The 15,667-nt window shown below is 41.9% G+C and overlaps 1 protein-coding gene across 2 annotated transcripts in view; it reads right to left on the bottom strand.

The window, feature by feature from the left end:
- The window catches only part of LOC133130191 (multiple C2 and transmembrane domain-containing protein 2-like), a 61,635-nt gene extending 51,056 nt beyond the window's left edge, over positions 1–10,579 (bottom strand). Inside the window, exons 1-3 of one of the 2 annotated variants that reach the window (XM_061244541.1) lie at positions 10,452–10,569; positions 8,780–8,939; positions 76–568 (exon numbers count right to left, since the gene is read on the bottom strand). In XM_061244541.1, the coding sequence (XP_061100525.1) occupies positions 76–510 (435 nt within the window). In that variant the 5' untranslated portion in view covers positions 511–568; positions 8,780–8,939; positions 10,452–10,569. Of the gene's footprint in view, positions 1–75; positions 569–8,779; positions 8,940–10,451 lie in introns of both variants that reach the window. The other variant, XM_061244542.1, reaches the window with a different exon arrangement.
- Between the last annotated feature and the right edge of the window lie 5,088 nt (positions 10,580–15,667).

The raw sequence follows: 15,667 nt of genomic DNA, 5'->3' as shown, positions 1-15,667 counted from the left end.
AAGAGACGACTCCACTTCCTAGTTTGGGGGGGGGGGGGGGTAAAAACATTTCACAAAAAATATGACAGTACTGACCTCACTCCTTGCCTCCTGTATGTCCACAGTGGGTATAACCCATGCCGACGGTGGAATGCCCGATTCAGAAGGCTCCGGTCCCTCGTCCAACTCTCCAGGCCTGGGTTGGGGCTTGTCCAAGGGGCCACTGCTCCCAGACTCCATGGAGGCTCTGTCTGCGTTGTCTGGAGAGGGCACTTCTAGTCTGTCCCCCTTGAGGGAGCCACTCGGCGACCCGCCCCTGGCGGGGAGTGCCGCGTCCGGGTTGAGCGTCGGCATGGGCGCGGCCAAATACTGCGCCGGGGTGCACGCCAGGGCAGGTTCCCTCACGTCAGTCGCGGATGAGCTCAGCCTGTGATCCAGCAAGCCCTTCTTCCTTATCGCCAGCTTGTCAGAGTACTTCTTGGGCTTCGCCCGCTGCCGTAGGCTCCCCCAAAAGGTTTTCGTCCGCTCCATATCGAGGGGGCGGGTGTGCGGAAACACCCGAAAACCTCAGCGATTCACGTTCTGGGCACTGCGAGGGTAACAAGCAAATACGAATGAAGCGTTGTGAGTCAAAGGTTTGTTTCAGAATTTTGTTACATGTATACATGAAAATATTCTTGTCCAGGACAGCTGACATAGCTAATATTTTCAACGTAGTCAGTGACCACGTTTTTAGGTTTACCTGTACACCAGCTCCTTAATGCAAATATCTAATCCAGTGGTCTTCCCTCCTGGCCCTGGAGAGGCGCAGGGTGTGCTGGTTTTTGTTTTCACCTTAAAATAAGCAACCGATTCAGACCCAAGAAACAAGGTGATGCGAGTTTAATGTGTAATCTATAACTATAATCAACTGCTTTCATTGATCAATTAAGTGCTGAGTAACAACGAAAGCCAACACACCCTGCGGCTCTCCAGGAGTGAGGAACACTGATCGAATAAGTCAATCATGTGGCAGCAACTCATTGCATAAAATCATGCAGACATACTTCTCAAAGCATTACTGAGCTTGTCTCGTGTGCTGGAATCCATTAAATACTCTCAAAAAGGGCGAACCCTGTCTTCTGTTCCTCTCAGTCGGCTCAGTTGCACCAGACATGATCAATTGAGCACAGAAAAAGTATTTGAATGGACAACAATCTGACCGAGGTATGGGAAAACAATCAGACTCAACCGGTTTTGGTATTGGTATTGTTTCACAATGCTATTCCCTGCTCCAGCTCGACCGCTCTGCTCTGCTGCTGCAGGGCGACTCGCACATCCTGCCAGAGGCATGAACTGCAGAGCTCCTGAACCCTACCCCGGTCACTGTAGTGTCTGCCGCAGCCTGAAGTCCCTTCACACTGTACCTTGACTCCTCTGCAGGAGTATACCCAAAATTACTGCCATTTGTTTCACCTTTAGCCCCTTGTTGTACTTTGTAGTCTGATCTAGTTGCAGTTGTATTTGTATTTATATTGTATTTGCATTTGGGTTTATCTTGGTATGGTAGTTAGTCTTAATTCCTTACTGACTTGGCCTGATTGTCATGTGTACTGGACTTAATGTTCATGGCTGTGCGAGTCTTTGTGAATTGTAGCTTATCAGACCTGTTCTGAAGTTTGTTCTAATGACCTTGATATGCACATTTTTGTATGTTGCTTTGGATAAAAGCGCCTGCTAAATAAAATGTAATGTAATGTAAAGCTCCACCATGCAGCCCTAGAGTCAGTTTTGTCAATAGGAAAGTACACACAGCATTGTGGAGGAGGGGCGTGGTCGCAGTGTCAGCTGCAGGCAGAAGGCAGGGAGAGCTTGCAGCCACAGCTGTAGGCAACTAGGCACCTAATCAATATTTGCACTGTCTGCAGTGTGACCAAAGGAGGCACACGCACACAGTTTGGGTGGAAGACTGTTTGTCTTTTCTGTGGACCGGATCTGTGTTTGTTTTGTTTGGGGCCTTCCTTGTGTATAAAGAAGTAACAGAAAGTGCCTGAAGAAAATCCTTGTTTGTCGTTGGTCTGTCTGTCACTTCCTATGAAATCTCATGTACATAAACAAATAATAACATGACTGGAAAAAAACAGAAAGTTATCTTCAAGTTAACACAAAGCACTTTCAAAATGTTGACCCCTTCCTAGAACATTCTATTGTGAAGGTGCAAATGAGATATTCCCTCCTTTGTCACCCTAGAGTCCAGACACATGAGTGATCAGAAAAATAGATTAATCTTCACGTGTGTTTTATTCACATATATCACAGTATATATTTTAAAAAAATACCTTGTCCAAAAAGCTCTCCAAAAAGGAAAACTCACCAACATTCTTCAAATTTAAAATGGAACTTAAAATTAGGTTAACCAGAGTCCCGTTAGCTCCATTAGCCAGTACAATGTTACAGGTTTACCTATAGCAAGGTGCATGTTTAGGCATGTCTGCTTATTCAATGTGCTATGTGAACGCAGCAATATTCCTAAACTGTCCGTCACCTGAATATGACACATTATAACTTGTTGAAAAGGGTCGGAAACCCCGTACAAGAAGCTTACCATGTTTTACATTAGTTTGGTACTGAAATGACCTCGCAATGCATTGACCCAACACCAAGAAGCAGTTCAAGACAACGTAGGCTTAGGCAGAGTCCCAACAAAAATATGATTTTTCTCTAATTTGGATTACGAAATAAACTTCAACGTTTACATGTCTGTCTTGGATGATTAGCAAAACAAACTTATATTTCTACCAACTACCAATGGATGTGCAATTAGCTAAGAAAAAAAACAATGTGTTTATTCATGCTGATTTGAGTATTTTTGTTCTTATATTAGAACATGATTTCTTGACATAGAGAAATTGTATCAAGGACTGTTAGAATATGCCTTTTATTGTCCAAGTCTGTTGTGAAGTGAGGGTTGTAAACCGCGAGCATGGCCAGGGGGAAGCTGGAGTTGTATTGCCTTGCTTTGCAAATAAGAGGCACATAAGCATCTAAACTGCTGTTCTCGCTAGCAGAGTCTTCTTAACAATATCGCATCACTGTTTTGTGGTTTCATAACGTCACAGTTTTTTGGATTCGATAAACATGAAAGCAACAACAAATTGTTGTCAACAACTAAACCACAAGGGGACAAACTAGATCGGAGTTTTGGAGCAACGTTGACAGGGAACAGGGCCCCTCCAATACTCAGTCAACTCCTCTATCAAATTTCCTCTTTTTGGGATTGCAGCCAGTCAATTCTCCACCCTCACTGAGAAACGCACCAACCTAGACATCTCACTGAACGAGTGACCACTCCACAATCACATCCCAATCATTGACTATTAGTTACAATAGACCCATTGAATCAGTTAAATTGTTTAATTGTTAAGGCCGCATCATTTAAAACCGTTTTCCCACCTCCAATCAGTTTTTCCAAGTACCAATGCAGGGTCCATTGTTTGTGAGTCAGCAGTTTACAGCATCAGAGTTGATTTGGAAAGCTAGTGGCCCAATAATCAGTCACATTGTTTTGATTAAAAATGAAACCAAATAATCCATCCATCCATCCATCCATCCATCATCTATCCCAGTGTGTATTCGGCAAGAGGCAGGAATATACTTGGGACAAGCCACCACTCTGGCGCAGGGCACAATCGAAAAAAAAAAAAATGAAAATGAAAATTTAAAAACAAATAATAAAAAGTCAAATCGATTGAAATCCAAGCTTACAAACTGTAGCTGGCTAACATCCACTCAGCTGATAACCAGTCTTCTGTAAACAGTGCATATTAGCCTTGTACGTAAACTACACAGTGATGCTGTATTAACGTTCATTTTATTCAATTTGTCAGAAAGCAGCTGGGTTGCTAGCTGCAAACTACGCAGGAAAGTGCCACCTCAAGTCTTGCCAAGGTTATGGCCTTGTGGTCTGGCCTAATTTAAACCTGAAGGATCCCAGAAAAGAGCAAGCTAGGCTATGCCTGCTAGGTTATTGTGAATCAGAAACTGATCTAAAACATTTTAATCAGATCACACAATATAGTATTGGGCACCACGGCTCTGGGCACCACACCAGGAAAGATGTAATATACACTATACAGGCCTAGAAGCTCTGGCCTATTTCTAGAAGCTCTGAAAAAATACAAAGAAGAAACTAAACCGGTTCCTGATCTGAGTAAACTTTTCAAGGAAAGACATACGATAACATTGTTTCTTCTAGTTTAGTGATTTGACCTTTTGTAATTCATAAAAGATACAATATGAACTAAATTAACAAAACATTTTTCATATTCAGCTGCGTTAGTAGACCCAGATAGAAACTCTACAACAGGTAAATCGGTAAATTCCACTCACATCTCAGGAGGGATTTCTTTGCTCTGTTGTGGAACAGCTTGCCAGTTCAGACTTGATGCAGTGCTGGCTACCCTCCAGTTTGTATATAAACAGTGAGGCAAAGTGGGTGGAATGAACACACAAGCATAAGAACACACTGTAGCCAAGGTATCCCCAGACAAAGACACCTTGGAGCAATTTGTCACTGGAAACGACATAATTGCAGTTCCTGAACACAATGGTGACCTACATTCACAGCATCAGTCACAGGTTAATTTGACAATTTGGCAATTTGAAGATCATACTTAGGTGACAACCTGGCTGGTTATAAAGTAAACAAGACAGCACACAAATGACAGACATTTGTCTATATTCTGAGCATATGTATTTTGTGTCCAAAAAAGGTTATGTTGGAAGGCAATACCTTTCTACGTTTTCCAGCAATATGAAGTTAAAACTACATGAAATTCTCAAGATGAACATTTGTCAAAAATCAAGTGTACTGAGGTCCCACACCAAGGGGCACCATTTTGGGTTTAAACGGAGCTCAGTGCTCAAGGTGTGTCCATGCCAAAGTCGATAAAGTTATTCTTTGCCTTTCACACAACTTCATACCAGAAAAAAACACCTTTGGCCCACAAATGACCACATTAGTAGGTGCTTTATTTTGGGTGTGAAATTAACAACAACCATCTGATGCCTGTTTCTTTAACATGACTTTTCTTTGTAAATCCCATCTCTCGAGAAATCCAGTGATAATACTCATTGCAATGCATCACAACGGGTGTAATCTACCATAATGCACCCCGGTGTATGTAACAGCCCCATTTCACATCAAACCTATCTATGCTTTCAGGTTCCTACAATTACACGAAGTAAATTACATGAATATATAAGCACCATTGTTGACTAAAGCCATTTACAAAATGTACCGACATCTGCGCAGCGGGTGCCGGATTGGGAGCGGATGAGAGACGTTCTGGGTTATTCAGCGCTCATGCAAGAGGAATGCGTGCCACTGACACATCGAGGACGGGTCACGACGTGTTCTCTACATCGCTGCGGCCCCCATTAGTCACGGCAAACGCACACAGCACGCAGAGGGACGAACGAGGCCCGGGTAAACACACACACAGAGGGACGGACGGATTGGATGGAGGGATAGAGAATGGAGAGGAGAGAGGCGGGGGGCAAAATTATGAGGTGTAATCTTTTAAGCTGAGAGGCCTAGCGAGAGGTTGGGTCGCCATGCTTCTATCTGGGGGTTGAATCTTAACCCCCCTCCCAACAGCACAGTATGCCACATGACCATGGCAACAAACACAATTTCAAAAAGCATTAAGGCCATAAGCCTCTTATGAGTTTAATACTGTTAATTAATTTCTCACAATTGAGTCCTACATTGTGAGGTCAATGATTTAGAGCCCATATATGGAAAACCTTGAGATTTTAACAGGCTGGGAAAAAAAAAAAGTCATCATTTTACATCGGTCAACTTTTTTTTTTTTTTCTGTAGTTTTTTTTTCATATATACCATCCATAATTACAATTTTCTTTGGCCTCGTAATGGTTTCCTTGACTTTCATTGGCATAACTCTGGTCCTCATGCTGACAAACACCAAGAACAGACACCAAAGGTAATCAAAAGCCTGTCAAGACTAAATACTGAAATCTCTCTTATCCCTGCACAGAGGCGATTAAGCACACCTCTGAGGCCGTAAGTCCCAAATATTATGACACCGAAATGGGAGGACTATGCATCACAAGGGCTGTAATTCCTACACAGATCACCTGATATGGATGAAATACACTGTCTACACATTAACCTCATATTTGTTATTTCATTTCAAATCCAATGTGCTAGAGTACAGAGCTACACTAAACCAAAATAACTTGTGTCACTGTCCAAATACAGACTCTCAATTTGTTTAACTGAAGTTATTTACACAGGGCCATGTCAGCTCAAATGTTTTGCTTAAATAAATGAAAGGGGTGTGGAAAGATTTGCATGAATAAATCTCACACTTGAGATGCAGAATGCAAATACAATATTTATGCTTATAAATGTATTGTTCATATGACTCATGACATACACAAAGTCACTTATTCAATCTTTTAGATTGATTAGATATCAAAAGATCATGGTACTGGGATAGAAACGGGGAATTCAACTAAATTCTCTCTAAGATTTTCCTGAAAACAGGGGAAGAGGATTAATGCTGAACAAAACATTTTATCATTGTGCTTGAGGAGACACATGTGGCTAGAGTTGTGGCTTACAGGAAGGTATCATAGGAAATCAAAATGCTCTCTGATCTCTTGATCAGTCTGCTCCCTATGCACCTAAGTGAGTTTCTACTTTCACTACAGATGTACTCCCATTACTTCAGAGTCACAAAAAAGGTAGATACAGACAGGTGACAATCTTAGTAAGGTGTTGAGTCACCACCAGAACAGCTATGATGAACCTTTGGTATAGATTCTACGAGTCTCTGGAACTCTACTGGAGGGATGGAACATCATTCTTCCAAAAGATATTCCCTCATTTGGTGTTTTGATGATGGTGGTGGAGAGCGTTGTATTATTTCTTGGTCCAAAATCTCCCATTGGTGTTCAATTGGGGCGAGATCTTGTGACTGCGAAGGCCATAGCATTATATTATGGCCACGATTGATGATGAATTTCCATCCGCATTAAACCATTCAGTGACCCCTCGTGCCCTGTGGATGGGGGCATTGTCACCCTGGAAGAGACCACTCCCATCAGGATAGAAAAGTTTCATCAGGGGATACAGGTGATTTGCAGTGACTGTTCCCACAGTAAAATGCCCCCCACAGGATAACAGAGCCACCAAATCCCCTCGCTGTAGGGGTCAAGCATTCCAGGCTGCACTGTTCTCTTGATGTATGCTACACATCATAACTACATTTTACTTGTGAAGCACTTTTCCCAAGCTGAAAGCGCTGATTCACTCACCGACTAGACTCATCTTACACATCTCTGTAGACCAGTGCCTATGGTTTTTGCACTACTTCACTTATCAAGACCTATACACCAGCAAGACCCCGCCGTTCTGCCACTTTGTGCCGTCTGGCGCCTCCCCCTCGCCACACCTGCACGACTGCTGTCTGTCCTGGCCCCACGGTGGTGGAATGATCTTCCGGTGGATGTCAGAACGGCAGAGTCTCTGACCTCTTGCAAGGGCAGACTGAAGACTCATCTCTTCAGGCTACACCATTCCCTTCCTAACTCACCACCATGATTAGCCTTATATATGCCATAGACTGTAATAGCACTTACATAGTTGTATAGATATTGTTGTTGTTATTTTTTGTATTAGCTATAGTATTGTTGTACTCAGGGTATTCTAGCTGCCAACTGTGGTATCCTAGTTTGGAAGTTGATGTATTCATCAAGGGTTCCGATTGTATCTGTGTGGTTACATTAGGACTCGGAACTGTACTGTCCTCTCAGGTCCTCTTCGCACTTGTACTTGTGTTTGATCTGCACTTCGTTGTACATCGCTCTGGATAAGAGCGTCTGCTAAATGTCTTGTAATGTCTTGTCATGCTGCGCATGATCTCAATTGATTTAATTAATAAATTAAAAAAATAAAAACATCTCCCTGCGGCTGCTGCACAATTGGCTCACAGCACAGAGTCTGTTTGGTCCTGGATGTCACGCCCACCCAAAAAAAAAAAGAAAAAAAGAATGCCTGGCTGTGCCACGACACAGAGCAGTACAGACACGTTTTAAAATATCAATTTTCACCTACTCATCAGAACAAAATGCATCTTTCATAAGAATACATGGTCTGATTAAATATGCTAGCATGTATTGCTGCAAATTCTCAGGCGTCTTTACCAGAATCCAAAGAGTTAGCTAAAGTATACAGTGTCGGTGCAGTACCACTGTAATCCAATGAAAGAAGTGTGATCCAGCCAGCATTCAGGCGCAGCTGGATTTGAAGGCCATCTGCCCCTTGCACCCCAAAATCCAAATGGGAGGGGAGGGGGGGGTCACTAAACCACCCAAAAACTGTCCATGGACCACTGTTCCTACAAGGATAGTAGGCCAAAAGTATGAAAAGCAGAAACAGATAAAGGCCCCGTTGCCAACCTCTGCTTTAAAAATTAGTACATAGAAGCATGACTAAATTGTGAAGTCATTACAGAACATCACAGGTCATTGCAAGTCACATGGCTACTTAATATTGCACAACAACACCACAGAGGATGTGCAAATGAAACACGACTTGGTTTATCCGAAAGTCTGAAATATGTGATTTTGGAAATACAGAAGTTCACACAAAACAGTTTCTTTAAAATTGAAAAATAATTAGGTAATACCTCCCTACTTTGCTGAGACTCAGGACTCCCGTACAGACCCCCGGGTTTCCTGGATCTCAGTTTAGAACCCATGCTCATGCACCCAACAAGAGCCCCAAACACACCTCGCAGTCAGAATCCCGAGGGAGGGGGTCCAGTGCGTCAGGAGGTGGAGCGCGTGGTTCACATCCGGGTCGCGTCCCTCACTGCAGTCTACAGCCAGCCTTGGCTTTATCGCCGAGGACACACCCCTTTTGGGACGGGCGTTTGCCTTTCTTTCATCGTCTATCAGTCAATACAAACACACAGCGTTTCTGCATACTTCCCCATACTGCACCGCATTGTCAGTACAGGTCAAGGAGACGACCTGTCTGTTGCACAATACGTCAATAATCAAATGACTAAATAACAAACGTGGTCAAACGTAGCAAAAGAAAAATTTAAAAAAACCTCAACTTTTGTATTCTTCCCACAGGGTGTGTAAAAATGATTTCTGTGGAAACACATATATACACAGTTCTCTGCTAACCACACCTTTATTTTCGGTAACTGCATGCAAAAACTGTTCTGACATGTTCAGAGTCTCTTGAGGTAAAATTAACCAACACCTACAAACTTAGCAGTACAAGAGAATAGGCCCACCTTTTTACAAATTAGCTCATTCTCCATGGGATATCCAACATCAAAACAAAAAATGAAAGCGACGAAAAATCTCAAGACACATCCCCGTTCATATCTAGTCTGTCTAGATGGTCTCCTTTAAACTCACTTAATGAGAGGTTCAAAAAAAGGGAACACAAAAAGTTTAACTAAATTTAATTGAAACCTTTAATTAGATTGTGATCAAATGGCGTCTTAATGTGTTTTACTTCAAGAGGTTGGGGAATGAAACTGTGGAATTAATAGCCTCCAGCAAAAACATACCATAACACCTAGCTCCTTATAGCTCACTGTGGCAGCACTGGCGTGTTTACAGATGTGCGCGTGTCTGTATGTCTCAACCCAGCTTGTTTTGGGTGCATACTCGTCCTTTAAATGTTTTCTTACCAACGTAGCGTGGTCGATCAGCTGGAAGGCTGTGGTTGGGGTTGTAAGAACGTTGTTAGAACGTTATCATTCAACCCGGCGAGATCATACTCTTTCAGCAACATTGGACAAAGTTGCAGGAATATTTTGTGCAGGAGGGATGCGCGTGTGGGATTATGAAGAAACAAGTGAAAGTATTGTATTGTGAGAAGGTGTTGTGGTTTCTAAAGGGTCTCAAAGGGAAAAAATCAATGGGCCACCAGGAAAGCATGATAAACACGCAATTAAAAAAAATGACAACAGATATGCGTTTGTGTATACGGTAAATAATAACAGACAAAAAAAGTCAACAGTCTTAGCTAAATTCCGCATGTACATGTGTGTACTGAGCTTTACTGGCACTACATTTAACGAAGCCCCGTTTATTTTAGCAGCACAGCCGTGGGGTGATTCGTCAGCAGTTTCAAAAACACACAAGAAAACTCTTCACTTCCATCACTCGAACAAGTAAGCCTAAGCGCAAAATAATATCTTACCAAGTTATCAAAAAAATGCCCACATTTCGGCTTTAAAAAGCGGAGACATTGATGGACTACCAGGGATAGCCGGGAGTTCGAGTCTTATTCTGCAATTCAACAGGTATGCAGCGTTCACACCTGGAAAGTCAAAAGTAACCTACCGCGCCCAGGCTATACCTGAGTGTATAAGTTTCAAAGCCCCCGTGCTTCTAAAAAAAAAAAGTGCTATATATTATTTTTTAAATCGATTTACCTGTTTTCCAGTAACATGCTCAAGTCGGCTTGGTCCAGATGAAGATGGGGATAGAGTTTTAATCAATTGAAGTAGCAACGCATCTGCAAACGTCGGCACTTCCTCGTCAACGTGTGGGACGACTGCACGATTAAAGGGGACGCGCTGAAGCGGAACAGGTTTGCGACGACATAAAATAACGAACTAATATTGTAGGCAAATAGGCTACAGTCGTATTTGGGAAACGTACAATATTAAATGATTTCACTTGAGTCTATGCACGAAACGAATGACGTCTGCTTATTATTAATTCACATTTGACAGTGGCTATGCAAATCATAGCGAAAACATATTGCCATGTGTCCCTGGCAAGGTCAAATACGCTAGTCATGACTGAAGGTTAAGGCCAGAGACTGCCAGTACTGTCAACAGTACTGACCCAGTGCCTGCCTCGCTCATTTTTGACATCTCATACAAGGACACGGGACCATGTTGTTATGAGTTGAATTATTTCGAAATGTTGTGTAATGGCCACTGTAAAAGCACTATACAACAAATAATTAATTTATCATGGTGGCTATGCGGGGGCCACGTTTTAGACACCTTTCTGCAAAGATTTTAAATCCTGTACTCGTTTCAACTAAACATAGCAACTTTTGTGAAACCACTGAAATGAGTCAGCATGCTCACATAGCCTATCATACTCTAACAAGCAACATATTTAGCTGAAACTTTTGTCTAAAATGACTAAGCAGGGCCCAATCCCCCTTGTAGCAGTGTGGGGTAAGAGCTCTGATCTTATTGTGGCTGCACTGGGGCTTGAACCATTAACCATCCAGGTCCCAGTCAAACATCTTAGCTAGTAGACTATAGGCTGCCCCATGTCTCACAAGGGGTAAGGCTTGTAAATTAATTCATTAAGTGCCAGTAGTTTCATAAAAAAAAATAATAATTGCATACAGGAGGCAGGTCAGGGGAATATTTGCATTGATGTGGAGAAAATCTATGGGCTAATGCAAATTACAGGCAAGATATGGCATAAATATCCATACTGTAGGCCTACATTGAATATTTTGTTAATTTTAGACTGTGGCATTTTTAAAGTAAATGACTAAATGATTGTAGTGAAACCATAACCTTACTGAAATATTGTAAAAAGCTTCAATATTTTTTATTGCAGCAGGGAAGCGCTATTAGAATGTGATTTTTTGGATGTTATGTTGAGTTTTGAGAATTAATTGCAAAGTGCAATTTTCACCATGTATTTTCTGTTTTGAAAACTGCTGTTTGTGTTATCTGCTCTCAAAATCTGCTGTGTTGTTTCTAACAAATACAGTCAAGAAAAACTGTGACATTCCTTTGACACATTTAATTTGTAAAATGGCCAGCTCACACAAAGGTATTTTTATAGATTTTTGCCTGTGTGTGCCAATGTTGGATAATATAAATAAAGTATGTAATGGCAAGGAAACATACCACAATACGGCCTTTATTCTTTTTTTTCCAAAATTATTTTACCAAAGACCAAAAGCACCAAAAGAAGGCTTTTGATTATCTGCAGTCAGCTTTTAATACCATACAAGTTCATCTGTATCAGCTGAAGTTTATTCTAAATGTTGACAAAACCAAGTTGATGCTCTTTATAAGGTCACAAAAAGAGTTGCAGAGACTACCTTTTATCATTTCCGCACAGGACTAAAAGGGGGGAATTATAATTACCTGGCTTTTTTAATAGATGATGGTCTCACTTTTAAGTTTCATGTCTTGTAGATTCCTTTGCGAGAGCCCACTTTATTGGACCTGTAGACCAGCTTGTTAATGCAAATATTTAATCAGCCAATCATGAGGCAGCAGCTACATGCATAAAAGCATGCTGATGTGGCCGAGAGGTTCAGCTGTTTTTCAGACCAAATGTCGGAATGGGGAAGAAATTTGATCAAAGTGACTTTGACCATGGAATGATTGTTGGTGCCAGTCAGGGTGGTATCTTAAAGTACTGATCTCCTGGATTTTTACGCACAACAGTTTCTAGAGTTAAGCACCATCCAGTGCGCAACAGTTCTGCGGGAAAAAAACATATGGTTAATGAGAAAAGTCATTTGAGGACAAGTACAGAGGACCTGTTGGCCACCTTTGATATGGTCAACCATGAGATCCTGCTCTCATCGCTGACTGGGATGGGTGTCATAGGATCTGCACTCACATGGTTAACTTCCTACCACTCTGGTCGACTTGGAGGGGCTCAGTCTCTGACCCACGCCCCCTACGAACTGGAGTCCCGCAGGGCTGTGTTCTTGGTCCCCTCCTCTTCTCTCCATACACCATGTCTCTTGGTTCTGTTATCTCTTCCCATGGCTTTTCTTACCACTCTTCTGCTGATGACACTCAACTCTTTCTTTCCTTCCCTCTCAATATGCAGGTCACCACACAGTTCTCTGCCTGCTTGGCTCATATCTCTGTGTGGATGAACTCCCACCACCTGAAGTTTAACTTTGGCAAGACTGTGCTTCTCTACATCCCTGCTAAGTCCTGTCCAACAATCAACCTCTCACTGAGTGTCAAGGAATTTGTAGTATCCACCTCCCATACAGCCAATAATCTTGGTGCCCCTAATGACCATCTCACCCTCGCTCCACACATATCATCCACTGCCAGAAGGCCCCCCCAAATATTCCTCTTGTACACCCTATATAAAAAAAAAAAGATAATTTTTTTTTTAAACTTGCACTTACAATAACTATTATTTTTAGGTTAGAACTGCTCTTCATGTGTGTTTTGCTATTTATGGATTCTAAATGTGTCCTTCAGAATTAATTTAGCTGCTGCAGTCAGTGAAGACAAGCGAACTAGCACCTGTGGCAGCCATACATGCCCAAACTATAACACCCTCACCACCATGTTTCACAAAAACCTCAATATGTGTGATGCCAGGCTGGGTGTGGCCAGTGGGCATGTGGTGAACTGACCAGTAAAAGTCAAATAAACCATTGGCTTGCAGGTCTTTATTAACCAAACAAAAACAACAACAAAAACTTAATACAGGGTAGGGGTAAAGAGAGGCAAAGTGTCCGTAAAGAAGTCCATAAAGAAAGGCAACCAGAAACCACCAGGATTCATTCCTCTGCTCATTCCCAAAAACATATTTCACAGGCCTGAAAACCAGGCCTCTTTTTAGCCAAATAATGAGGTAATTGGCCACAGCTATGGTGATTACAATGAATCACAGCTGTGTCCACACCTGTAGATAGGGCCAGTGCCGCTATCTGTGGGATGTGTCATTATGCGATGCTTACCCTTTAAGCATAGGTTCCAAGTTATCAGAGTTTTGTCAAAAATGTACTTTGTGTGGGTTGTGTGAATGCAACAAGAAATTACTTACTGTTTTGCAAAAAGAATTAAGTGCTTAGGTAGTTCTGATTAATTAAAAGTGAGTTAGCGCTTGAGAAAAATGACAAGCAATGGGAGTTTACAGTCACCTGCTGGTGTAATGACGGAATGAAGCATGAAATCTGGTCAGGGGAATAGTCTGATTGTGCTTTTCTGAGGTGTATGGTGAATGATAGCTGCATTAGAGCTAGTAAGGGTCTCAAAAAAAACATTTTCATAGAGGCGGGGGTTCCTCAGCCAGATAATTTCTTTAGAGAATCATGAGATGAAAAAGTCTGGGGAACCTTTGTTCTGGTTGATGGCATGACTCAGTTATTGCCAAAAAACTATAAACGGATGTAACCGGCCAACCACAGACATAATCACACCTCACAGTCTCATTCTTCTTGGGGTAAGAGGATACCATTGACAAATTTTTCATCCATATTGAAGTGCTGATAATGTAGCAATTGCCACTTTCTGTGCTGTGTGCCTTAGGAATGCACCTGACATCTTTATGGTGGAAACCAAGTACATCCTGGTTGGCAAATAACCTGGGCCCTCTAGCAATATTTCTGGTTGGATAACATTTTAAATTATGTATTCTGGTTTGCAGAAAAGGCTATTCCCAGGACACGTGTATAGGTCAATGGTGCACTGTTTACAGTTTGTTACTATAAATACAATCCTGCCAAAAGCTGGTTGGCGCCTTGCATGGCAGCCAATCGCCGTTGGGGTGTGAGTGTGTATATGAATGGGTGAATGAGAAGCATCAATTGTACAGCACTTTGGATAGAGGCGCTATATAAATGCCTGCCATTTACCATTTACCATTTACCAAAATAAATACATTCCCTGTATGTCTCAAGGTGTCTGAACTGTTGCTGATTTGTTTTATAGATGTTCCTGAAGTTTAGCAGTTCTCTGACCTGCACACACTTTACACTCACATATAATACACAAGCTCAGGCCAACTCCCCTTTAATTGTGGTGTGTACAAATGTCAGGGCAACAGGCGAGAGGGCTGTGGTGAGCCCTGTGTGTGAAACAGCCACCAAACTGCACAGGAGACAGTTTCTCAACTGCAGCAAGGAGGTGTGTGGAATGTCTTGTCTCACATTTTCTCTCAGTCTCTCTCTCTCTCTCTCTCTCTCTCTCTCTCTCTCTCTCACACACACACACACACACGGTGGCAGTGTTATTCTGAAACTTGTGTGAATGAATATCAACTGCACCAAAAAAAAGTGTTAGTGGATGAGGAAGTATGCTTGATCATAAATGCAAGTTTATGGTTAGTCAAAAAGAGACAGGATGTAAATCTTCCTATCTAGCCTGCATTGCGTCAGATATGTGGCCAGACAGTAAGACCTACTGCTGTGTAGTGAGACCTCTAATGGTAGTGTAGTGTAACTGCATTTGTTTTTTCCATTCCGGTAACGTTAGACAAGGAGCAAAAATACTGTTACATTAACTTCTGTATATGCCATGATGCCTACACAATGCCATAATCATCACATAGTACCTCATTGCCAGCAAGGATATGGCATTACAGAGCATGGCAGGCGTCATATCACTGTCATATTGTGTGCAGCACATTTTACAAATCAAATTTGAAAACTACAATTAAAAAGTGATCGTATATATAAGGTGTATATTATGTCAGTGTAATGACATCACTGCAAGATGTAATACGCTATCCTTATTGGCTATAACACATTTTTCTATCATTCTAAAACTGGAAATGACTTCTGACAACCTCAGGATGCTTGGGACAGGTGCTTACTGAACACACACCAACACTGCCAATGACCATGCATACTGTATGTATCTGTTCATCTTTGTATGTATAAGAAGAGAGAGCCTACAATGCA

This window comes from Conger conger, chromosome 6 (assembly GCF_963514075.1).
Source record: "Conger conger chromosome 6, fConCon1.1, whole genome shotgun sequence".
In the NCBI taxonomy this organism is placed as follows: Eukaryota; Metazoa; Chordata; class Actinopteri; order Anguilliformes; family Congridae; genus Conger; species Conger conger.
Note: the sequence above shows the minus strand (reverse complement) of the source record. Positions and strands in the feature narration are given on the sequence as shown.